Source organism: Cladophialophora carrionii, assembly GCF_000365165.1.
Source record: "Cladophialophora carrionii CBS 160.54 unplaced genomic scaffold supercont1.8, whole genome shotgun sequence".
NCBI lineage: Eukaryota > Fungi > Ascomycota > Eurotiomycetes > Chaetothyriales > Herpotrichiellaceae > Cladophialophora > Cladophialophora carrionii.
This window is the reverse complement of record NW_008481833.1, coordinates 360,420-384,536: the sequence shown is the minus strand read 5'-3', so window position 1 is coordinate 384,536 and position 24,117 is coordinate 360,420. Positions and strand designations below refer to the sequence as shown.

The window sequence follows — 24,117 nt, the reverse complement described above, 5'->3', positions numbered from 1 at the left end:
GCGGCCGCTCATTGCAATCAGAAGTGTGAGAGCTCTGATCTCCCGTGAAGCCCTGTCTCCCCGCGGTTGCCCTGTTTACGCAAAGACTTCTCGCGCCTCTTAACACGCAATTCGCAATGCCCTCGTCGAAGGACAAATACACGGATCCCAAGTTGCGGGATGAGGTGAAGGAAGAGGTGCAGCAATCCGATAAGGGTGGCGCGCCTGGACAATGGTCTGCTCGCAAGGTTTGGCCCAATGTCGGCATGGCTCTGTCATCTCACGCTGACAGTTTTCCCAGGCTCAGTTTATGGCCAAAGAGTACAAGAGCAGAGGCGGCGGCTACAAGACCGACAAAAAGGATCAGGACGAGTCGCAGAAGCATCTGAGCAAGTGGACAGAAGAAGAGTGGCAGACCAAAGACGGCAGCGGGCAGGCAAAGCAGGACGATGGCACCCGGAAGCGATATCTGCCAAAGAAAGCCTGGGAAACGATGAATGAGAAGGAAAAGAACGAAACCGAGGAGAAAAAGCAACAAGGCAGTAAGACAGGCAAGCAGTATGTGCCGAATACCTCTCGTGCAAGGTCTGCCAGAAAGAAAGCGAACGACGACGAGGACGAAGCATTCGAGAAGCAGAAAGAGCAGGAGAAGGACGAGGAAACTGGCAAGCAGACACGGAGTAAGTCACGAAAAGTAGCCCCGGGAGAGAGGCCCAACAGCAAGCAAGATTCCCCGCCCAAAAAAGCCAGCCGGAAACGTGTTCGCGATACAGCGACGAAGGGGGATGCAGAAGGGAAGCCTCCTAGTAAGAAACGGAAAGACAGTATAGAGTCTGCGGAAGGCAAGAACAAGACCACCGTCAGCGCGAAGCATGACGGCTCACGTCCACCGGCCAAACGGGGCTCGAAGACGAGATTGCAGGACAAACACCGGACGGTCCGTTAGAGGTCAACGCCAGGCTGAGTCGAAGTCAGCGTTGTCGAAGTCGTCAGGACGGCCAAAGAGGTGGATGTCAACTTTGATGACCTGGGTATATCCATGCTCCAGTGTATCATATCTGTCTTGATCGGTATATCTATAGTTTTGCTTTAGCAGCACCACCCGCCTTCGCCAGGATTGGCTCCATCTTCGTTGCTTCAGGTCTCGTCAGCCATGTGGAATACTTGTATAGGGACGGTGAGGGTACCTTTCATGACGTTGCCTCTGACCTTCAGTTTCCCACTCATGAATAGTGTCTGCGCCTTTTGCTTGCCGGTGATCAACTTGGCAAAGTTCTCGTCGGACAGGATGAGCGTCACTGGCATATGTCAGTCCACCGAGACCTTCACAGAACTTCGCACTGGAATGTGTACCATCGGCCTTCTTGCCCTCGGGGGCCTCGCCTTTGCCCACCTTTCCTGTCTCCTTGAGATCGATATACCACGCCTCCTCATTTCCCTCGGTGTTGGTCAGCTTGAAGGTGAAGACGGCGCCTCCCTGCTTGACAGCTTGTTTACGTTCGGCTTCATTGGAAGAGAGAGCATCATTGATGGCATCAAAAGCCACCGATGAAGGGAAGGCGTCTGAGGAGCAAACATCAGCGGTGCTTCTTGCCAGGATGAGTCGGGTGTACAATACCGCTCTTGAGAGACATTGTGTGTAACTGCGTGCTCGTGAGGAGGGACGGTCGAGAAACTGCACAGCGGTAAGTGCCAGCTACGGAGAGTGTCGAGCACCGAAACCGAGTCGGCAACCCTGTTGCGAGAGTGGCAAGTACCTATTTAAGTCGAAAGTCGCAGTCGAAAATGATCACATGGCATGTCGAGGGAACAGCGAACACGGAAACCGAAACATGAAGTCATCCAGCAGTGACAAACATGTGAAAGGGAAATGAATGGGGAATTCGCCGAGGCTCATCTCAGCCTCACTTCCGCTTCCCCTTCCGCTTCCACTTTCTCTCTGCCCGGACTTGTGGTTGGCACCAGCGAGCGGTGCTTGTCGACTGACGCACACTCTTTCTGCTGTACGAGAGCGTGGTAGGGCGCCCGAGACCCCCACTCGATCTGTAACACAACCCAATAGATGTACAGAACCTGCTTGGCACGGCGGACAACACACTGTAACGGAGCAGTGAGCACTCGTGCTCACCAGAGAACTGGCACAGCAAGGAGCTGCACTGACCGCGTCCTCAGCATCCTTCTCCCCACGTGCCTCCTGACGCGTAACAACAAGCTCTGACAGCGACGCAGCTAGCCACAATGCAGCCTTCTCGAGTACTTCCTCGCATCTATGGTCACACCTGAGCCTGCGGTGACACTGACGACCACTGGCGATAGTGTTTGTTGCGGGAGAGGCGTTCCACCTACATTCTTGAGAGAGACCGAGTTAACCGAACCGTAGAGAAGCGCTTCACGAGCCTGCTCAGGGAAGAATGAGGCAGCCTCAACCTGGTTCGACAGCCATTTCCCAGCGTCATGCTGCGGCGTCTGACCTACCTGCGCTGGGATGAAGAGCTGGGCCGGTGTAGCAACCACCATGGAGACTCATTTGAACTGGACTCACTGACGCTGGCGGCCGGCTCATTTTCCTGGTACCTAGCAAGCCTTCCGAGGGTTTCATGGATCGGCGGTGAAAGCGTCCCGGGAGACCTATGCTGACGATCAGCTTGATGGGCCTTGATATGGCGCCTACTGATCCTCTGCCTATTCAGCGTCCTGCTACTGCTGTGTCTCCGTTCCAGAGCTTGCTGCTGCTCTGTGGTCACTCGGAGATCTGAGAACGGGACTTATGCTCCTAGCACTTCTTCTTTCGATCTGCCGCCTTGCATATGCCGCCAAGTAAGTTCGTGATATGTGGCAATGTATCACACTCTTACTCAATCTCCTGCCTGGGACATCGCCGGCTTTGATCCCTAGCCGTTGAAATGTTCTGGTCACACCTACGAAGTACAGCGCAAATCCCCCAGGAAACGCAATGATTCGCGGTTGTGATTGCAGGGCTTCTGCGATTTCAATTCAGGAAGCCTTGCTGTGGTATTGAGGCCGCAGCCACGTCAAGATTCTGTACAACGTCTCCGTGCCGGGCCTTCTGCCGGCTGGAATCAAAAATGGCTTTATATCTGGCGCACTCGACAGGTGAATCTCAGCGGCAGGTCTCAACGAACTGATAGCGATACCTCGAGAAAAGCGATAAATCAAAGCTATGGCTCCCCTGATTGAACTCGACGCCACAGTGGCAGACCTGTACCGTACCCACGGCATCACAGGACCCTTCATCACGTCAACACACTGCTCCTTCGCCCACCTAGATCTCCATCCCTTCTGGACCCGAGAGATGGTCTTCCCGGAAGATGAAGAGCCTATCCCATACAGCGCCGACGAACAAGAGAGGAACCGCGTCAGGAAGATCATTTTAGGGCTCAAGCCGGTAAGGCGGGCCCTCGTCCTCGGAGACATGCACGTCCTATTTCTCAGCCCGTGCGCGGCGAAAGAAAACGTTGATCGCATATTCAACCAGTTGATCCCCGAGCAGCGGCCGCGGGCTCGGTATGTCGACCTCGACCAAGGGGACGTCGACCAACAGCTTCACTGGCTCAGCCAGGGCAGGACGTTGATCTACTGGCGTCCTCAAGGCTGGATGCTGGAGCACAGTTGCCTCGTGCCCCCTCGCGTGGCCTACGAACTCAACTCGAAGCTCTACCTCGTAAACTCGGGAATCCGCACCCCGGCCTCAGAACCGATTCAACTTGCCCCGAACGTCGCCGACTCCGTCCTCGGCACGCGCAAGCTCCCCTTTGTGGTGAAGCTCTTCCTCGCAGGCTGTGGCTTCGGCACTCACCTGGTCACCAGCGAGGCGCGCCGCCAAAGCATGCTCGCAGCCATGGCCGAGTATCAATCCCGCGGCGGTACCCACGTCCTGCTGTCCGAGTACATCCGCGCCAAGCAATGCGATCTGAGCGCGCATTTCGTCATCGGTGCCCCCTCGGATACGCACAACAGAGACAACCCGCTCATCATGGGAGTTGCGATGCAGAGCCTCACCAACGACGGGCACTGGACGGGCAGTAGCATCGACTACGGCGCACAGGACGAGCTGCGCGACCTCCTGCGCGACACGATCCGCGACACGACGCGACGCCTGCCCGAGTCCTTCGTCGGCTGGTGTGGCGTTGACGTCCTCATCGACGAACAGGACGATCAGTGGGTCGTCGACTTGAACGCCCGGTTCACGGGGTCCATCGCGCTGTGCCTGCTGTCCTCGCACTTCTATAAGCGGCTCGGCTTTCGATTTGCCGAGGCTGGCTCGTTCCAGTACCGTGGCGAATGCGGCGACGTGAGTGAGATTCTGTCCCGCGACATCGAGACCGGCAAGGTCGTTATGAATGCAGTGGCGAGCATCGACGACGGGGTGAACATGGTGGATCTCATATGGGGAGGGCATAGCCGGCAGGATATAGCTTCGACCGCTGATCTGCTGAGGGCGGAGCTTTCGCGTGAACGCCGGTCGGTCGAAGAGGCTTGATGACCAAGAGTTCCGGCGCTGGATGACGCTATGAGTTTTTTTACCCTCTCAGGCGCAATGGCGGTGATATGTCAGGACCTGCTTCTAGTAAGACTACAAACCATTCAACTCGACCCTCCGCTTCAATACGTTCCGCGCCTCTCCTTCGCTGAGATGAACCAGCCCCATTTCCGCCAACGCCTTCCGTGCTGCTTCATTGCTTTCGAAAATCAGTCGCTCAGCCTCCCATAACCCTAGACTTTTCCCGTTGCCGTCATCGCCCGTAACTCTCCTGCCTTCTTTGTCATCGTCGTCGCCGTCGTCGTCGAACCCCCAACCATCATCCTCAACGTTGCCTCCATCCTTGGACGCGTCCAGAGAGAGTAGGTAGACGGCCTCTTCAAGCCGTCTGAGACTCCCCCCTGCGGCCGCCCGTAATTTACTCTGCTTCTCAATACTGGCCTTGATCTCGGAAAGGTCTCTGGCGAATTGAGCCGCCCCGGCCGCCGAGAACGTGTGGTGCATCAGGACGTTGTCATAGATTTCGCGCTGCAGCGCCAGGCAGTAATGCTTGATGATGCGGCGCTGCGAGGCCGGAGCCAACACGCGGGACAGATAGCCGAGGAGGGTGGCTGTGGTGTTGAAAAAACTGTCCAGGCTGGACGAGGGCGGCATGGCCGCCGGATCCGAGGGTGACTCGGCGAGCGATGACCACTGCGCAAACTTTGCGTACGGGCGCAGCGCGGCTTTCAGGTTGACGTCGAAGAAGCGGAGCATTTCCTCTTCACTGCGCTCACGGAGACGGCGATATGCCGAGGCCGTCTGGTCGAACAGGCCGCTTCCATCGAGATCAGCGTCGTCGTCATCGTCATTGTCGTCGCCGCCACCGCCACCGTGTTTTGTGCCATTCGCCTTGATGGCGGTGGAAGTCTTTTCCGCGACGTCTTCGACTCTCAGTCCTGTGCCCACCGAGGCGTCATGGCCGCTGTTTGCTCTGGCGCGGTATTGCAGCTCGTCCCAGAGTTCGAGGAAGAAGACGTCGTCGCTCCAGTCTGACATTTTGCGCTCGAGGAATTCGGCGCTCCCGAAGACCTTGGCTAGGGATTCGAGACCTTTCAGACCGAAGGCTTCGGCTTCGCTTTGGCCCTGAAGGAGTCGGCCCGCCGTGTGAGATGACACGAGGTATGCTTGTAGAGCGCCGTGGAGATGGCTGTGATAGTCATCGAAGATGGACAGCTGGATCTCGAGAAGGAACTTCATCTTTTGGCTGAACGAGGAGAGGCTCCGGTATCGGTCCGTGATGGTCTCGAGGAGGTCGTTGACGCGGATCGCGCCTTTCGTGGGCTTCGTTTGCCCGGACTCGGCGTCAAAGTCAATGTCATTGCTATCCGGGGCATCTCTGATGCTTCGGTAGCGGGAAAGTGCAAAGTCTTTCTCGACTCGTAGCCAGGTGTCGAAATAGCCGTGCGTGTTGAGCATTCTCCAGGTCAACCCTTTCCACTCGGCCACCATTCGGGGGATAGGAACATAACCCCATGTATCGCGAAGAGTGGTGTCGAACGCCATTAGCTCGTGCAGGAAGTGGGACAGTAGTTGTGGTTGCTGGGAAATCTGTGGTAGAAAGGACAGACATTTTGCTTCAACCATGGGCAGCAGGGCAGTGATGAAAGCCGAGGTGGCATCGGTGTAGATCGACTCCAGAGTTTCTGAGTTCACTGCTCTTTCATCGAGGATGGGGCCGAGCATGTCGTTCATGAAACCGCTGTGGCGCTCCAGTAAGTCTAGGACGTGTGTAAGGTAGTACTCTGGTTTGTCCAGTCGATTGGTCGGCTTGTCACCATAGAAATGGTAACGGAACCTCACCGCGAGAGGTTGGACCATTACTGCGAGTGGGAGGAGCACCACGGGATCGGGAGCGGCAGATCGACTTCGAATGTCGATATCTGCAAATGCTTCAATCAGGTCGGGATCTTGAAGTTCGAGAAGTCGCCGAGTCTGTTCCTCCCATTCCTGGCGCAGACGTCCCGAGAAGTTCAGCTCCTTTCCAGGCCATTTCATCTGCTCTAGCGTCTTCCGAAGCTCGTTTTCCAGAGCATCTCTCAAGGTCTCATATAGCTGCTTGGACGTCTGCTCGAACAGATACACGAGCTGAGGAGCGGCTCCTTCGGCGACTGTCTGTGCATCCTGGACGTGTTTCCAAAGGGCTCTTATCCGATTGTATGCCTTGACCGATAGGGTCGATCTCGCTTCGTCATTCAGTGTGTTCATCTGCTGGACCATTTCAAGGTAGGCTTGAGCAATCTCTAAACTGCGGACCTTGCTCATACGAGCCTCGAACTTTTGCGCGGCATCGTCGCTGACAGATGACCTTGTAAGCTCGTGAAGCCGCTCGTTCAGCTGCGCCTGCTCTCTTTGATATGCTTCTGCTTTCGTCCGCAGCTCGTCTGATCGCTCATCAACCCGCTTTTGTGCATCGGTAAGGTCTTTTCTGGCATCTTCTAGCTAATCCATCGTAAGCGTTGTGGACTTGAAAGAACCCAAAGACTCAGAGCATACCTGTCTCCGCAATAGATCTTGTTGTTCTTGTACTCGTTGTAGCAGAGAGTCCACCTGCTCAAGATCCGCCGCGGTTTGGATCTTGTCATTCAAGTAGTCGTCCACTCTGGTTCGGACGTCTCCAGTCTTTGACCGCTGAAGCTCAGCCATGTGGACTAGCTCGGGCAACGGTCTGTCTTGTTTTGGAGCCGAAGGTGACATGGGCCAACGCAAGCAGGTCTATGCTGTGTGTGTGACTTGGAACATGTGTCTTTCCTGATTCACTTTTCTCCAAAATGCGAGCAGCGCGTCATCGAGTTGGAGACGCGCCACCACCGTCTCGAACCTGAGTGTCATGAAGTCACAGCAAACTCACTTAATGCTCCTGACATATTCAGACCACAAAATGATAATGAGATAACTAGGCACCGTCGCACTGGCCACAGTGCCAGTGTCAATGCATAATCGTCATGGAGAGCCCAGCCAAGAGGCGGAAGAAGAACGACTCGAAGCCCAGCGCGGTACCGCATCGCAATCTCGACTTCTTCTTCCGCAAGCAGAACGACAAGAAGCAGGACGCGGCGCACGAATCTGCGGAAATCGGGCGCAAAGACGTCGTGCAGGGCCTTCCAGCTGGCAAGGAACAACTCTCGGACGAAGAATTGGCCAGGCAGCTGCAAGAGGAATGGGCAAGAGAGGACGAACCGGGAGAAGATACCCGCCCTGATTCTAATGGCCACATTTCGCCGGGCAGAGCGGAAGACAGAGAACACAAGGCGGATAAAGACCGCCAGGAATTCGTGGCCGCTGCGCTGAAGGATACTCCTCCCCCGGAGACTCAGCAGACAGCCAGTGTCCAGAGGAAGGGAGTCCTCGGTCTACAATCTACTGCTTCAGACGAAGACACGATCACCTTGACCGTGCCGTTTGATCAGAGTCCGTTGACATACGACCCTTCCCAATATGTCTCTGAGTTGAAGAGGCACTGGGCCGGGGACGGAGGAGATGCATCCTACGCTCTCCTGACCAGATGTTTTGTGCTAGTCAACTCTACCCAGAGCCGTATCAAGATCGTCGACACACTGGTGAACTGCCTGAGGACCATCATTGAAGCAGATCCAGAGAGCCTACTGCCTGCTGTGTGGCTAGCCACGAACTCCATCTCACCGCCATATATCTCACTAGAACTCGGACTAGGCGGCTCGGCGATTTCAAAGGCACTGAAGAAGGTCTGCGGCCTAGATAATGCAGGCCTGAAGACACTCTACGATAAGCACGGCGACGCAGGAGATGTCGCATTCGAGGCGAAGAAGAGGCAGAGCTTCACGCTCAGGAAACCGAAGCCTCTCACCATCAAGAGCGCCTATCAAACGTTGGTCAAAATCGCAAACAGCAAGGGCAACGGAAGCGTGGAGCAGAAGCAGAGACTGGTCGAACGTCTTCTGCAGGATGCGCGAGGACCAGAAGAGTCTCGATATATCGTGAGAACATTGGTTCAGCACTTGCGCATCGGCGCGGTCAAAACGACCATGCTCATTGCGCTAGCACGGGCATGTCAGCTCTCTCGCCCGGCAGGCGCAGACTTTCCCATCAGAGACACCGTCGAGCTGTCGAAGCTCAAGAAAGAGGAACTCGCCGTGATATGGTCGAAAGCAGAAGAAGTGGTCAAGACGTGTTTTGCCCGACGGCCGAACTACAACGACCTCGTCCCCGGCTTGCTGGAAGTCGGCGTGTCAGATGAATTGCTCCTGCGGTGTGGTCTGGCATTGCACATCCCTCTCCGACCCATGCTTGGGAGCATCACACGCGACCTGAGTGAAATGCTCACCAAGCTCCAAGGCCGAGATTTCAGCTGCGAGTACAAGTACGACGGCCAACGCGCGCAAGTGCATTGTGACGACCGCGGCAAAGTGTCCATCTTCTCCCGCCACCTCGAGGTCATGACGGACAAGTATCCCGATCTTGTGGCCTTGGTGCCTGAAATCCGCGGCGACGGCGTCTCCAGCTTCATCCTCGAAGGCGAAGTCGTCGCCGTGGACAGAAACACAGGCGAGCTGAGGACCTTCCAAACCCTGACCAACCGCGCGAAAAAGGACGTCGACATTGGATCGATCCAGATTGACGTCTGCCTCTTCGCGTTCGACCTGATGTACCTCAATGGCGAGCAGTTACTTGACCGCCCCTTCCGCGAGCGCCGCGGCCTGCTTCGCAGCATGTTCGTCGAGAAAGAACACCACTTCACGTGGGTGAAGAGCATCGACGCCACCTCGGCCGACTCGGAAACCGTGCTCGAGTTCTTCAAGTCCGCCACGGACATCAAATGCGAGGGTATAATGGTCAAAGTCCTGGACAACCTACCAAACCCGGACCTCGTGCCCCCCGAAGATGAGGAGGACCACAACGACGCCGACAACGACACGGCTTCGCCCGCTCCGCCTTCCCTCCCAGTGACGCCCAGCAAAAAGAGAGCCAGCACGACCACCAAGCGATCGGCTCCCTCCGCGCACGGAGACAGTGAAAAGGAAAAGGAGAAAGAAAAGGACAAAAGCAGCACCCGGCGAAAAGCGCTCCTGTCGACGTACGAGCCCGACAAACGGCTGGACTCGTGGCTGAAAGTGAAGAAAGACTACGCCCAATCGGCCGACACGATCGACCTCATCCCCGTGGCTGGCTGGCACGGCCAAGGCCGCAAGGCCAAGTGGTGGTCGCCCATCCTCCTCGCATGCCGCAACCCGGAAACCGGAAGTCTCGAGGTCGTCACCAAGTGCATCAGCGGCTTCACCGATAAATTCTACCAGGCCAACAAGGAAAAGTACAGCGAAGAAGGCCAGAACACGACGCGCCATAGACCGAGCTACGTCGAGTATTCCGGCCCCACGCCGGATGTGTGGTTCGAGCCGCTCGAGGTCTGGGAGATGGCGTTTGCGGACATCACGCTGAGCCCTACGTACACGGCGGCGATTGGGCTGGTGAGCGAGGAGCGCGGGCTGAGCATGCGATTCCCCAGATTCCTGAAGGTCCGCGAGGATAAGAGCATCGAGGAGGCGAGCACGAATGAATTTCTCGCGGCGCTGTATAGAAAGCAGGAAGCTAAAGTCAAGGACACGGCTCCTGGCCCGGGCCAGAAGGCACGTGGCGGCGAGGACGGTGACGATTTTGGAGACCAGTAATTAACGGAGGCCTCTGCGAGTCGTCAGTGTTCGATCTTGAAGATTTTGAAGTTAGTCCGTGGCTTGGTTCTGGTCTTCTTGTATTGTACCCATCCAGGAATGAATGCTGAACACCAGACCCTTCGTTATGTCGTGTGGGCATTGCGGGACTTTTCTACTCTCTTCGGTGCCGCGGTATCGCAAAACTGCAATGTCCTTCGGCTTTGCTACGCCTGCAGAGTATTGCCTCTCACACCAAGCATTGACGCGTTATTCCCTATACAAACTCCTCAATGTTAGGATATCACGAGCCAGCGTGGTGACAGGCTATATAGCCGGAGGCCAGGCTGCCAACTGTCATCGAGGGAGACTGATTACCCAGAGAGCTGTCCCGATTCTGATGGTAACGGCCGGAGGACGGGAAAACCAGACCACCCTCAAAACCTAGTGAAAAGGGGGAAAAGTGCAAAATAAAGCGAGCATGATGTGGCAATAAGGTCGTGCTGCAAGCTGCAAGCTGCGGAGGGAAATGACCAGCGAGCTAGTGACCCTGCGTGCGCGCAATTTGATGCAACAAGAGACCATGAACACCGACTTGCTCAGCAGTGAACTGTAGAGAAGACTAGCAGGGGCAGAAAACAGCAAGGCAAGTCGGGATGGGCGAGACCGGAAGTAACGTCTGGCGACCAGGGCCAGGTTGCAAGCTGCTATGAAAGGAGAAGAACGAGCCGAGAATCTCTGCCGACGATCGAGACGGGAGAACGTGGAAGGAGAACGGGACGGGGCAGAGAGGCAGAGGCACCCGATTAGACGCGGCTACTAGAGTGAATGATGATAGGAGGAAGCCATGTCTGGCAAAGAGGTCGGCCTGCAAGCTGCTACAGCAGAAGAGCAGCGGGCCAGCAACGACCTTCGCCGATGTCGATGATGTCGGGGGGGCAAAAGAGACGCAATCTGGCAGTGGGTAAGCATTGTCTGGCAAAGAGGTAAGCAGCATTGGAAGCGAAGAAGCTGTGCTGACAGCGCCCTCTCAGCCGGTGTCAGCAATGGTAGCTTTGTGGCGAGGAACGGAAGATGGAACAATGAAGGAGCAGGAAGTGCAGGAAGGTGGAAGATGCACCAAGATGGGAAGCATGAAGAAAAGAAAGCAGCGAGCAACAGTAGGCTGTTATTCACGTGGAGAATTGGAAAACAGCGCCAATGAGAAAGAGAGTGAGGAGGTGAAGAGCGAGTGAAGATGGAGGTATAGGCACAAACAAATGCGCATAGACTGTTCGCAAAGCAACGAGGGAGATCAAGACTGAGAGAAGCCGAAGGCAGACAGGCAGATGTGAAGGACGGCACGAGAAAAGCCGCCCGCAGATGTGCATTACGAGACCAGGAGTGCAGGTGAGAAGAAGGAAAGGCTGCGTTATTGGAGATGTACTGTCTGGGCGATGGAATAGAGAGGACCGAGAAGAATGAACTCGAGGAGGACCAGGCGGGAGTTTGTAGGCAGGAAGTGTGATCCAGATCAGCGTGGATATTGTTCATCCTGCATAGAACTAAACCTGACACGATCTGCATTCTGAGGTTGGACCGTCATGATCGCACAGAAGAGACCAGCCTGTCCTTCGTGAGCATCAATACGGTGTAGTGGAATAGGTGTGGCGGCAAGATCGATGTGCGATTGAGGTGAGAACGACGACTGGTTGAGGCCTACAAAGAATGACCAAGGCAGGCACCAACAGACATTTCACCGTTCAGTGAGCATCAGCAACGTCACGCAAAGCAGAACCGATCAGAAAATCCGACTCAATCCTGACTGAATTGGCAACGGTAATTGCGCTCTCACAGTCAGAGGCGCGGTTGGAAATGATAGACAAGCACACAGCACCACTCGTGATTGAAGTCAAATGTGTTCGCAAAGTGATCAATCAACACGCAAGGCAGACGTCTGCAGATACGACCAGAGAGAGAACAACACATTGCCATTGAACAGCCTACTGGCTAGGCTTCGTCTCAGCAAGGACATCGATCCAATTTTGCTCATCCTTGGGCCGGCGAATGCCGTTGGCGCTGGGCAGGAAGGACTCGCCTTCTCTGGCGAACGCGATGAGCTGCTCTTCACTGCACCAATCTCCCATGGCCTGTATCTGGATTAGAAGAAGAAATGTCAAGAGGGGGAAACACCTACCATAACGCCGACGGGGACGTTTTGATCCGTGTAGCCCATTGGGCAGCTGATGGCAGGATTGCCCGTGAAGTTCGCCAGATATACAAACTCCATGCTCCGCAAGCTCATGTCACCATCACTCACCCCGTAGCCGCTGGTCAGGTCGGTGGGATGGCCAATCTTCCATCCGGCACATGGTGTCGTTGGTGTCAGTATCAGCATGCCCGGGTACTTCTCCCAGAGCCATGCGAGGTGGCACATGAGGAGGTTCCGTAGCTTCTGAGCGAACATGAAATCTTGGGCCGTGGCGTGCCCACCAGCGATATTCAGAAGCAGTTGACTCTGCCACGACAGTTTCGCAATCTTCTCGCGGGTGAGCTGGCAGCGACCCTCAGAGAGGATCGTCACAGCATGCGCTTTTTGTCCCTCCGGGATGTAGGGAATCTTGATTTCGACGACTTCGTAATCCAGATTTTTGACATACGCATCAACCGCGGCGTTGAACATGTCCAATACCACCTTGTCGGCGCGATCGACCCACGTACGGTCGATGGCCAGAAATTTCTTCCCAGTCGAAGGAATGAATGACGTACTGACGAGGCTGCTAGGAAACCCAGAGCTTCTCGCTGCGCCCAGGTCCGGTTGAGCCATGACGCGATAAGCCAGAGCCAGGTCGTCGATGCTGCTGGCCATGGGGCCATTGACTGCTACGCTGTCGATCCAGTCTTTGCTTACCCTGGGAGATACTCGGCCATGAGTCGTTTTAAGACCGTAGATACCACAGAACGCCGCTGGCAGTCGAATTGACCCACCGCCGTCCACTCCGAGAGCAATGGGGACAATGCCCGCCGCAATGGCAAAAGCAGAACCACCGGAGCTGCCGCCTGTATAATAGCCATTGTTGTGTGGATTCAACGGTGTTCCCCATGTCTGATTGTTGTTCGTTGTATCGAGACCAACCTCGTGCATATTCGTCTTTCCGATAATTACCGCACCTGCGTCCTGCCACTTCTGGACACACCATGCTGTTCCACCGGTCTTATCGGTGAAGTCGAGCTTGCTTCCTTTAGTTGTTTTGTAGCCCGCCAGGTCTACCTCGTCCTTTACGGCCAAAGGCACGCCATCGAGTTGACTGAGCGGCTTCCCAGCTCGATATCGTTCGGTGGAGGCCTTGGCAGCGGCTCGAACAAGGTCAACCTTCGAATCGATGAACGCGACGGAGTATCGGCCGGCGGGCTGGATGTCCCTTCGTATCAGGGGCAGGAGCTGCTCGACGACATCGGACGGTGTCAGCTTCCCAGACTTGTACAGTTCATGGTAGTCGGCGCATGTGTAATAGTTTGTGCTGGAAGCGCGGGGCCGCACTGCTGGAAGTTCTGTCAAGGCACCCAGGGGCTCAGCCGGCTCGTGGCGAGGCCAGACAGTCGGGTCGAGGCGGATTTCATACTCGTCAAGATGCGGCGTGTCTTTGAGCTTGTCGAAGCGATTGAGCGTCCAGAAGATGCGTTGTATCCAGTGGGACGACGCAACACTGAAGATGTCGTTAGTTGCATGCCGCACGAGAGGAAATCAGCCATCCATACACTCTGGAGAGCACGGCTAGCGTGGCACCGCGAAGGACGGGATTCGAGTTCGCCTCGTTCTTGTAAGGCACATCAGGACCTTTGCGAACCTGCGGTCTGTTCAAGAATGCGCTCGTGTGCACTCCGCCCACAGTAGACATTTCGTCTACGTGTACGCCGTAGCTTCGAGATCCAACCACGTTTCGTAGACTTGGTGTTTACCGCGCAAAGCGAGTACATCAGGCAGTCGGAGGAATGGCTGGCGGACGAGCAATCTTATATCATTATCTTCTTCTCGCGAAATGAGCACCAACAGGGATCGTACGACGGTATTGCTTTCATGACCCTTTTGGCAGGCTGACTCCCCAGGTTCGACGAAATGAGGTTGATTGGTTGCTTCTGAACAACGAGCTTGACCTGAAATCGGGAAACACGGAAGCGAAGGCTAGCTGAACTCAGAAACGGGGAAGCTGACAGCAAGGCTTTAGGCAAGCACTTTCGAAGCGCCTTCGCTAACATGTGACGGGCCGGATACCCTTTGCTTGAGGGACTACTCCATAATGATATTGCCACTAGTCTCTCAAGTCTGGGTAGGCATCATTTTCGCAGTTGAGATGAGATCCGCATTACAGTGACATTGTTATCACTCTGCAAGCGGCGAGAGGTCTGGAAGGGGTTCACCCTCTCACCTCCGCATTGCGGCTCCATCTCATGTTACATTCGTGCGCGTCTTGACTTACCTAAAGCGGTAGCCGGTGAGCTGGTGGAAGCACTCGTTCCTAGCGTCAATGTTGAGGGCATCCAGTCGGGATTTGCACACTGATCTGCTGGTTTGAGTAGAAGCTGTCGTGTGGGTGTCTGCCTCACTAAGCAAGGGACACGTCGAATCTGAGCAACACCCCAAAGTCAATATAGCCGCGGGATGAAAATCACAGTCCGATTCACCTGCTGTAACAACAAGACTCCTGATTTCCCCTGTTGCCGGGCCGAAGATGGAACTTGCCATTCAATCCACCAACGCCGGCCCTCGAGGTTCCGGCTACATTGTGCATGATTGCGCGGCAACGTGTTTGAGGGCAACAGCAAAGCATTGCGGTTCCTGCTTGTTTGCGTGTGGAGTCGATGGAGCGAAAACGCCAGGAGCCGCTGTGCCCACAGGATATGAGTCGGGGATGTAGGATAGTATACTTCCCCAGCAATAGCTTCTACATTTAATCCTATAGATACAACAGCCACTTGCATTTTCAACTTGCGAGTTGGCACTCCTTGGCCCAGCAGCTCATGCTTTGCAACATTCAGCCTACCCTGTCGTGGAGAATGTCGATGCTAAGCCTCCACAAAGCCTCACCAAGCTCGTCGTCCTGTGCCTGTGAACTCGGGCTTGTCACTTTCTTGTCCGGCACAATGTACTGGCCACTGATTCCCTTCTCTTCGATCTCTGGACTAGTGGCGGCATACAGCGCTGGGCGACATCCCTCCGACACTGGATCTTTCATGAATGGTCTCACAAGCTTATGGCCGATAACGCCAATCTTGCCATAGGCTTCCTCGGCCTGGAGCGGTTGATCCGTGGCAACACCTCCAGGATGCACCGCATTGATAAAGATCTTCTGATCCGGTTGGAAGCCCAATTCGCCAGCCTCCTTTCTTCGCTGGAGCGCTCGAGCCATCAGGATTTGAGCAAGCTTGGTTCGATTGTAGAGTCGAGTCGGGCCGATGTCGGTGTTGATCTCAGCTTCGTCCTTGAATTTTGTGTCGGAGGCCGCGCCTCTGTGCAATTCGGAGGATTCGAAGACCACCCGCGCTCCAGGGGTGCGCTGTAGCCGAGGAAGCAGCTTTATCAGTAGAATAAACTGTGCGAGGTGGTTGACTTGGAAATGTGAATCGAGCTTGTCCTTGGTCTCATTGTACACCCCGACTCCGAGACCAGCATTTAGAATGAGCTATCGGGCCTGTCAGCGACTGCAGCTGGATATGTGAGTGATGAATTGTCACTGACCCCATCCAGTCTGTCCTGCGACTGGGCCAGCTCATCGGCAACCCGATCTGTGAACTTCAGATCCTCTAGGTCACATTTGACCCAATGGGCTTTCGTCACATCTCCATACTCCTTCAACTCCTCAAGCGCAGAGTTGGCGTGTTGCTCCTTGTTCGACAAGATGGTGACATTTTCAGCCTTGTGTTGAAGCAAATGAGCGGCAATGCCGAAGCCTATTCCTGCACTTCCTCCTGTGACAATGTAGTGCTGCGCAGAAGGGTCAGAAATAAGAGATGACTTGGGAACAGGAGAGAGGTTGCCCACCTTGCCCGACAGATCGGGAATATCGTCGTCTGGGTTCAATTTGTTGCTACCAGGTAGAAGAGATGACATGTTGCGTCTTGCGTGCTTGTTGGCAGTAAGAAGGATACTTGTCCTGCTGAGTTTTACGTTACCGACTACTCTCAAGGAAAGGCGCATCCGGTCGCAGTGAGACAATATGGAAGTGACTCTGACGTGGTTGGGTGCACATACTTGAGGGTTAGATGCCTTTTTGTGCCTTCTCAGGTGGAACAAGGCCACATGTCCGCAAGGAGAGCTTTGATGATGACAGCTTTGAAGTCATGATGCGTTGATGGATGCCATCTCCGAAGCCAGAGGAGCCTGGAGGGGCAATGAGGAGCCTTGCTCCAGATCTGCCAAGCCGCAAATGACGTAAATCCAGATCTGGCAGCCGAAGCGCCCCGATCCATCTGTGGCAGGCACACAAGAATATTTTAGTGTGGAGGCACCCGGTCCTTGTTCCAACTAAGTATGAGTGCTTCAAGATCGATGTGGGCGATAAATCCACCCAAGGGGTGCTTGAGATTTCCTAGTTTCAGAGGACCGGAACCACTCATACCGTCCATCCTCCTGTCCACAAGGGTCCTTATGAGACGGCCAGGGTGAAGGGGCTTGCCATGACTTTCGCCGCTTGACCATGTCTCTTAAGGAACTCCTATGAAAGTCTCCCACTTTTGCGACCATCGCCTGTAGACCCTGGGTGGGCGTACCACAAAACGGTGGAGCCTGACCTTTCCACATTGATTGATGAAACTCCGCCCACAGCCTGCTCGCACCGAGTCTTCAAGACGTGGTAGAAAAGCCTGAATAAGTGAGATACGAGGGGCTCTGTCGTATTCTGGTTATGCTTGTGAAGAAACCTCGAGTTCTGGAATAGACGGGGAATAGAGTCCGAAGCGAACTTACAGCGGATATTTCCTTGGGCCATCACTTCCAAGAGACTAATTATGGATGGCTAGCATCGTCCATCAGACATCCATCAGGAGGATTGGAGGGCAAGACTTGGTTTGCAGAGTGATGCCGGAGGAACAGGGGACCTTGAGATCCTGCCGTTGCATCACCGGCCACCACACAGTCATTGATGATAGAGGTGGTCAACCAGCCAAACGCTGCAATTGTCAGGAGCTTTGCTTCAGCATAACAGTCTTAATCTCAAGCAAGCGGTGTGTAGTGGATGACAAGTAGGAGCGGACAGACGATTCGACACGGTTGTGTGATTCCGACGAGGCTGAACCCGTAGAAGCCACCTCGCGTTTTACACGATTTGTTCAGGCTTATTCAGGGTCCACCGGCCACTTTTTGGCAACAACTATTTTCACACTCGTTCACGCAGATTGTTGCCCGCCGCGGGCATTTCTCTGCAGGCTCTGTACCATTCCATTGTCTTGCACTACCGCAGCCCTATCGGCGCCGCAATACTGTCCACGCCGTCCACAAACCTCGACGGCGCGTGCGCCAAACCGCAGCCATGTCTGACTACAACTACGATGAGGGCGGGCAATTCTTCCCGTTCTTTATGCTGACCATGGCCGGCCTGGTCACAGTCCCTCTCACCTACAACGTCCTCAAACCCTCGACAGACCTCGAACAGACGGCCTCCCGCATAAAATCAGACTTCCGACCCAAAAATGTCGACCTTATCGAGGCGCAGAGGAAGCGGCGGAAAAGACAAACCCGCAAGACGAAGAGACTCATAGCCGTGGTGTTGGGCTACGCCTTCATGGCCTATATGATCTATCTGATTGCTGTCACTCAGAGGACAATGCCGAAGATGTGGGATCCGTATGATATCCTCGGGGTATCGAGGAGTGCCTCGGAGAGGGACATCGACAAGTTCTACAGGAAACTCTCTCTCAAATACCACCCCGACAAAGCAAAGCCCGACACTTCAAAGAACGAAACTATCGACGACGTGAACAGCCGCTGGATCGAAATGACAAAAGCCTACAAAGCGTTGACGGACGAAGACATCAGGAACAACTATCTGCTGTATGGAAACCCTGATGGAAGACAGTCGACCAGCATTGGCATCGCGCTACCCAAGTGGATGGTCGAGGAAGGCAACCGCTGGTTCGTCGTTGCCTTTTACGGTATCCTGCTTGGAATCCTCCTCCCTTACACGCTCGGGAAATGGTGGTACGGCACACAAGCTCTCACAAAAGACAAAGTCCTTCACGCCAGTGCAGGCAACCTGTTCCGCGAATGGAAGGAAGACATCTCTGAGGGCGGTGTCGTGGCGGCCACCAGCGTGGGTCAGGAATTTACAGAGACCCTCAAGGGAGCAAGGAGTGATGCCGGAGCCGCCAAAGTCGAAAGCAAAGTGCTCAATAGCACCGTCCTGACAGAAGCAGACAAACTCCGCCTAAAGAGCATCGACGACCCCGTGCGCCGGAAAACCCTTGCCCTACTATGGGCCTACCTTGCACGCATCGATCTCGAAGACCCTGAGCTCGAAAAGGAGAAATACGACGTCGCTCCCACGGCCCTGCTCCTCAACAACTCCTTCACATCCATAACGCTTCCCTTCGGGGCAGTAAAGCCCCTCCTAGCATCCTACCACACCTCGCAGAATATCATTCAAGCCGTCCCACCCAACGGTTCAGCGATACTGCAACTCCCCAACTTCACGCCCGAAATCGTCGACAAAATCTCAAAATCCTCCAAGCGTGCGCCCCTCACTTTCTCAAAATTCATGCAGCTGCCGCCCTCTACACGTCGCAGTCTATGCTCAGATCTCTCTGACGCGCAATACAACCAGGCCATGGGTGTTGCGTCGCAGATCCCACGCCTCGTTGTTGCCAAAGCGTTTTTCAAAGTCGTCGGCGAACGTGTCGTTACCCCCGGCAGTCTCGTCCAACTGGTGATCAAAGCCCGCGTCATCCCACCAGGAACGCCCGCGAGTGAAATACCCCCAATCAACCCCCTCGACCTGGAAGACATCGACCCCGACGAAGGCGACCTGGACGCCCTGCACGGTCGTAAGCCCGCGAAGAACAAGCGCCGCAAATTGCCGGATGGAAGCTACGTCGACGACGACGCGAAAGACGGCTCCGTCCAGCCTCCGCTGGCGCACGCTCCATATTTCGCAGCAGAGCACGCCCCGCGGTGGCACGTCTTCCTGGCTGAAAGCCGCATGGACCGGATCTCCGTCCCACCCTTTACATTCACGTCCCTCAACCGTCCCATCTTCACGACCGACCCGGCTACCGGGAGCGTGAAGCCCACATTCAACGTCGTGACGTTGAAATGCTCGTTCCAAGCACCCCCGCAGATCCACGCCTTTCCGTTTGCCATGCACTTGGTCTGCGACTCATATATTGGTCTGGACGAAAAAGTCGACGTCGTCCTCGACGTGCGCGATCCCAAGGAAGCAGAGCTGGTGGAGAGTGACGAGGAGATCAGTGAGCCCGATGAAGGTACGCCCCCCCCCCCCCCCCATTTTTTTCGCAAACACACCCTCCATGCTATACATTCACGCAGCGCGCTAACATGACTCCCTTTTTCCCCCTTGCAGATTCTCTGGCCGGCCAGTTCCAGGCAATGAAAAGCGGCGGCATGTCCGGATCGCCTACGACGAAGCGCAAGCCCAAGAAGCGGACTCGCGCTCTCTCGCATGCCGAGGCGCAGGACGGCAAGGGCGGCGTCCCCGTCGCCGTGGCAGGCAACGTCCTCGAGGAAAGCGACGACGAGAGCGACACCGAGGGAGACGACGACGACAGTGATTCCTCAGAGACGGATACCGAGACCGAGGACGAAGATGCGTGATGGGCATGGTCCTCCTGGTCACGGCATGGCTGACGGGGGGTGGTGTGCGGGCTTGCAGTGGGTGTCGGCTCGGCAAAGCATACATACCTAGTTTCCCCAAGTTTGGAGCGTAGGTGGGCCGAGTCCGTGGATGGGATCAAATGTAATGTAACTACTCTGGCACAGATGGGTAGGTGTCGACTTGATTGCATGGGCCGGGCATGTCATGTGCATGGACTGGAAAACAAGAGTTATGATTCCCTGAGCGAGACTCTGATCGCGAAGTACTTTCGTTACTCGGCCAATGTTGTCGCCTAGAATACAGGCATAGAACGAGTCCCGAGGAGGAGAAGACGCACGTGGATGTGTGGTGATGAGTTTTTGATGTTGCGGTATGTAACTTTCTGTATAGCAAAGCAAGCTAACGACAGAGGTTCCGACTCAAACTTTCCAGCAGCTTCACCTTCCATGCACTATTTGCGATTTGTTCATGTCGAATATCTTGATATAGCAGTGGTGGGTGCCCTCACCCGGTTCTTAAGGAGGCGTGATGGATGCCTTTTCTTTGCGGAGCACGTCTTCTGCTCCGACTCATTGCTGTCCTGTCGTAGCCCTCTCACTTCCACTTCCAATCTCTGGCAATTTTTAAACACTGCAACCTTACCGACCCCCTCACGTCCTCTCTGACGACTCCTGCTCCTTCCGTATCCGTCTACTTCTTCCCACTCACGGTATCACTCACAGTGTTGGCCATGGCATTCATGCGTTCCTGGATCTTCTCGCGTCCGTCGTGCATGTAGGCGAGAGTCTTCTTGTATTGGCGGTCCTGAGATTGGAATGACAGCTGGGTGACAGCAAGCGCGCCGACGCCGAGCAGAGCACCTGCTCCGAGGATGGTTCGAGTTTGCATTTTGAGTGTCGTTCCGGGAGGGGGGAGGTTGACCACTTGTGTTGTTCGCGGGTGCTGGTGAGTTGACAGTGGTGAAGGTGATGGAGGCAATGGAGGAATGAGAGGGCAAGGTGGAGTCGAGGTTCGAAATGCGTACAGATCTGTTGAGTGCTCCTGCTGACTCCCTGCTCTACTAGTAGTGCAGGTACGGGACCGTCGGGTGAGTTGACGTTGTTGGTTTCAAAATGCCACGTGTGTGTGAGTTGAAGCGCTGTTTCGGGCAGCGTCGTACTTTCGCTCGAATGCCGGTAGAAGTGGACGAGACGGGCGCGGTGTCAAGAGGATGAGCCGATGTTGCTGAGGGCCAAACAGATTGTGTGCAAGGTGAGGAGTGGAGATTCACGTTGTTATGGTCAAAGGTATGCTACTGTACCTCTGGTCAGGCAAAGCCGATGTGAAGAAGAAGAGAAAGAGAAGAGAAACGAAATTGGAGTGCAGTTGTGCTTCTTACGTGTCCCGTGGTTCCTCGGCCCTCCTCCAGCCTCACGAATGGCACCTTCCCGGTGTGCAACGGGACTCGCGGCAGCCACCATCACATGAAACAGGTTGTTTGGCGGCAGGTGCCTTCCCCATGTTTGGGCGCTGGGCGATGGCGGGCCGGGGTGGCCACGGTGGGCTTTCCCCCGCACATGCCGATTGTCCCTTCTCCCCTTATCCTCCACACTTGACCTGGCTCAATCGGGCTTAGTGCTATCTTCTGCTTCGCACGGGCCAATTCCGACGGTTTGATTTGATCTGCTCAAGCGGCAGCCCTTTTTGAAGGCTTCGGCGATATTCGGGCTGCTGGATGCAGGTACCGTCCCTACGAGGACTTATCAAGGACGGAGGACGTAGCATTATTCAATGATGGAACAACACCTGCACAATTTTCGTAAAGGATTTTGTGCGTCTCCTAAGTAGTTGGTTTCCTCTTTACGAAGCTATCAGTGCCTGCTAACTTGATATGGCTCATCAGACTCTATACCATGAATTATCATGCTTGAGCTCTTGACTTGGCCGCCGAAGAAGGCCCCAGGGGCCCTGACCCGTTTCCGGGACCTGATAGGTCTTGCGGCGTTTTGACATTCGTTCAACTTTCAGCATCAACAAACACATCCACCTCACTGGTGTCCGTGTCTGTTCTCTTCAACGGCTTCTGGCCCTCGGGTACCATGGCTTCATGCATCTTTAGCTTGGATATCTGGTTGCTCAGGTGCTCGTCATCGTCCATCAAATTCGCATCGTTACGACGCACTGGTTGTTGGTGATTTGATGAGGTTTGACTTGGCTGGCTCTCAGGCGGTGCCGTGCTCGGTGGCCTTGAATCAAAATCGATCAGATTACCAGAAGCCTGCAAATGTTCTCCGGCATTCTTCTGTGCTGCTGGCGGCTGAGACTCTGTGGCAGGTTCAGATTGGTGCTTAGGCTCACGTTCGGTGAGTGCACCTTGTCCTGGTAATATGGGTGCTATCGACAAAATCTTCTCCACCAATTCTTGGGGACTGGCCTTTGGATCCCTGCAGAGACGGTGTGAGTAACGGTCATACATAAAGGAACGGAAACATACAAGTGCGCGTTGATAATCCACTCCAGATCTTCTTCGCCTTCTTCGGTCCCTCCTGGTCGAGAATCTACCCTCCGGAACAGCTTGGGCTTCCACTCGACGCCTAGCTCCTCCCGTCGTTTAGCTTCCTCTCTTTGGCGATCTTCAATCTTTGCCTTCTCCGTGGTAGCGACCTCGTGATCTCGCGCATGAACTGCCTGGACCGTCGACCTCCATAGCCGTTGTGATTCGCGTTCGCCCTGCTCTTCGATCGGCCGCGCCAAGGGCGGAGCATGCTTCGCGTGTGTCGCATCGAAAAGGACTTTTTTCTGGCCTGTCTTGGTGTCTTTGATGGTCATCTCGCCGGACCAGAACCCAGAGAGTTCAAACAGAGTTTCGCCTGTTTTTTCGTTTTTGATGACACCGCCGATAGCATTGTATGTGCCTCCAACCCAGCCTTTGGTCTTGAACTCGATATCTGCCGCGAGGCCGTTCTCGGGACATCGCACAAAGGAGTGGTCGCCCAGTTCGTATTTCATCTTGCCAAAAAGAATGCCTCGCGCATACATGTTGGGTTGCGTCAAGATGCTGCTAAGGTTAGTGATGCGTCCAGCCAGTATGTTGCCTCGTACATACTATTTCTCACCACCCTTCGACTTGCCTCTGTTCATGAATCGCAAGTAAGAGATGCCCTCCATCATGCTGGCTGCTGAGTTCCCGAGGAATTTACTCCGTGGTTTCAGCGTGCCGTCGACCCGGATGTGGTGTTCTGGGGCCATGAAGAAATAGGATGACTTGGGTGGATGGTGCGACGTCTGCTCGGAGATGTAGTAGCCTCGTGTATTGTCGGGATATTCCCAGTAGCAAGTGAACGTCTCTCCGAGGATCGGGTTCAACGGCTTCTTTACGCCCCTAGTGGACAGTCAGTGCGCCCCTTCGGCGACGGACCGAGACAACAACATCAACATACGGAGGTCTGATGTGCCAGCCGCTGAGGTAGAACTTGATGACCGACACAAATCGATCAACAGGATCCTCGATCTGGGGCATGGGAAGTAGTGTGTCGGGATGGGCCATGAAACTAGCCATCGGTGAGTTATTGTTTCTTCACATCTTGGGGCCCAGGTCCTACTTTGTTATTCTTTCCAGCATCGATCTTTCCTCGAGGATGAACGTAGGGAGGGTGACTCGGGAGAGGTCGGCGCCTGGGCGCAATTGCGAGATGATGTGCGAGAGGACTACACCGGTGTTAAAAATGTGTCTGGCTCGAAAGGCAACAGTAAGGTCTTCACCATTTCCCTGGTCTGGCTCAACCACAGTGGTGTCCTCGTCGACAGCTTCCCGTTGCTCCTCGGAGGAAGAGCGATTGCCTAAATTTTTGGAGTCAGCCTGTCGACAACCATCGCCCATTGAAGATTGAGAAAGTACTCTTCGATTCACTGCGACCGCGCAGCGCAGCTCCTATTGAGTGCTTCATTGTCTCGATTGCTCACCCTCATGCACGAGGGCAAGAATGTCTTTGTGGTGAAGGGCGCAGTTGCACGAAGCAGGAAAAGCAAACAGTATTATATGACGTCGAGGGGCTGCCGGATATAGCGGGGTGAGGGCTGCGCGAGGCGTGGTGGATGTGCTGAACTTGTCTTTCGCTGTTTCGGCTTGAACAGCATCCGTTCACCGCGAGCAGTAGATGCACATATGCGCTGTCTGCACTGATCTCACGGC

General features: G+C 54.9%; 10 protein-coding genes across 10 annotated transcripts; 4 read left to right on the top strand and 6 right to left on the bottom strand.

Moving 5' to 3' along the window:
• Positions 1 to 116: 116 nt before the first annotated feature.
• On the top strand, positions 117 to 925 carry G647_08789 (uncharacterized protein; the record flags this gene model as incomplete). Its single annotated transcript, XM_008733096.1, has 2 exons — positions 117 to 227; positions 281 to 925. The coding sequence occupies 2 exons, from the start codon at positions 117 to 119 to the stop codon at positions 923 to 925; spliced, it is 756 nt and encodes a 251-aa protein (XP_008731318.1).
• A 191-nt stretch (positions 926 to 1,116) lies between these two features.
• On the bottom strand, positions 1,117 to 1,613 carry G647_08788 (uncharacterized protein; the record flags this gene model as incomplete). Its single annotated transcript, XM_008733095.1, has 3 exons — positions 1,117 to 1,277; positions 1,333 to 1,542; positions 1,598 to 1,613. 3 exons carry the CDS (start codon positions 1,611 to 1,613, stop codon positions 1,117 to 1,119), a joined length of 387 nt encoding a protein of 128 aa, XP_008731317.1.
• A 1,547-nt stretch (positions 1,614 to 3,160) lies between these two features.
• On the top strand, positions 3,161 to 4,480 carry G647_08787 (uncharacterized protein; the record flags this gene model as incomplete). Its single annotated transcript, XM_008733094.1, has 1 exon — positions 3,161 to 4,480. One exon carries the CDS (start codon positions 3,161 to 3,163, stop codon positions 4,478 to 4,480), a length of 1,320 nt encoding a protein of 439 aa, XP_008731316.1.
• A 93-nt stretch (positions 4,481 to 4,573) lies between these two features.
• G647_08786 (uncharacterized protein) lies at positions 4,574 to 7,165 on the bottom strand (the record flags this gene model as incomplete). The annotated part of the gene is made up of 2 exons (XM_008733093.1): positions 4,574 to 6,961; positions 7,016 to 7,165. The coding sequence occupies 2 exons, from the start codon at positions 7,163 to 7,165 to the stop codon at positions 4,574 to 4,576; spliced, it is 2,538 nt and encodes an 845-aa protein (XP_008731315.1).
• Positions 7,166 to 7,464: 299 nt separating this feature from the next.
• On the top strand, positions 7,465 to 10,164 carry G647_08785 (uncharacterized protein; the record flags this gene model as incomplete). The annotated part of the gene is made up of 1 exon (XM_008733092.1): positions 7,465 to 10,164. The coding sequence occupies one exon, from the start codon at positions 7,465 to 7,467 to the stop codon at positions 10,162 to 10,164; it is 2,700 nt and encodes an 899-aa protein (XP_008731314.1).
• A 1,961-nt stretch (positions 10,165 to 12,125) lies between these two features.
• On the bottom strand, positions 12,126 to 14,021 carry G647_08784 (uncharacterized protein; the record flags this gene model as incomplete). The annotated part of the gene is made up of 3 exons (XM_008733091.1): positions 12,126 to 12,272; positions 12,320 to 13,829; positions 13,882 to 14,021. 3 exons carry the CDS (start codon positions 14,019 to 14,021, stop codon positions 12,126 to 12,128), a joined length of 1,797 nt encoding a protein of 598 aa, XP_008731313.1.
• Positions 14,022 to 15,155: 1,134 nt separating this feature from the next.
• Positions 15,156 to 16,231, bottom strand: G647_08783 (uncharacterized protein; the record flags this gene model as incomplete). The annotated part of the gene is made up of 3 exons (XM_008733090.1): positions 15,156 to 15,803; positions 15,860 to 16,105; positions 16,163 to 16,231. The coding sequence occupies 3 exons, from the start codon at positions 16,229 to 16,231 to the stop codon at positions 15,156 to 15,158; spliced, it is 963 nt and encodes a 320-aa protein (XP_008731312.1).
• A 1,417-nt stretch (positions 16,232 to 17,648) lies between these two features.
• On the top strand, positions 17,649 to 19,945 carry G647_08782 (uncharacterized protein; the record flags this gene model as incomplete). The annotated part of the gene is made up of 2 exons (XM_008733089.1): positions 17,649 to 19,596; positions 19,695 to 19,945. The coding sequence occupies 2 exons, from the start codon at positions 17,649 to 17,651 to the stop codon at positions 19,943 to 19,945; spliced, it is 2,199 nt and encodes a 732-aa protein (XP_008731311.1).
• A 691-nt stretch (positions 19,946 to 20,636) lies between these two features.
• On the bottom strand, positions 20,637 to 20,834 carry G647_08781 (uncharacterized protein; the record flags this gene model as incomplete). Its single annotated transcript, XM_008733088.1, has 1 exon — positions 20,637 to 20,834. The coding sequence occupies one exon, from the start codon at positions 20,832 to 20,834 to the stop codon at positions 20,637 to 20,639; it is 198 nt and encodes a 65-aa protein (XP_008731310.1).
• Positions 20,835 to 21,942: 1,108 nt separating this feature from the next.
• Positions 21,943 to 23,484, bottom strand: G647_08780 (uncharacterized protein; the record flags this gene model as incomplete). Its single annotated transcript, XM_008733087.1, has 4 exons — positions 21,943 to 22,369; positions 22,420 to 22,983; positions 23,032 to 23,307; positions 23,366 to 23,484. The coding sequence occupies 4 exons, from the start codon at positions 23,482 to 23,484 to the stop codon at positions 21,943 to 21,945; spliced, it is 1,386 nt and encodes a 461-aa protein (XP_008731309.1).
• Between the last annotated feature and the right edge of the window lie 633 nt (positions 23,485 to 24,117).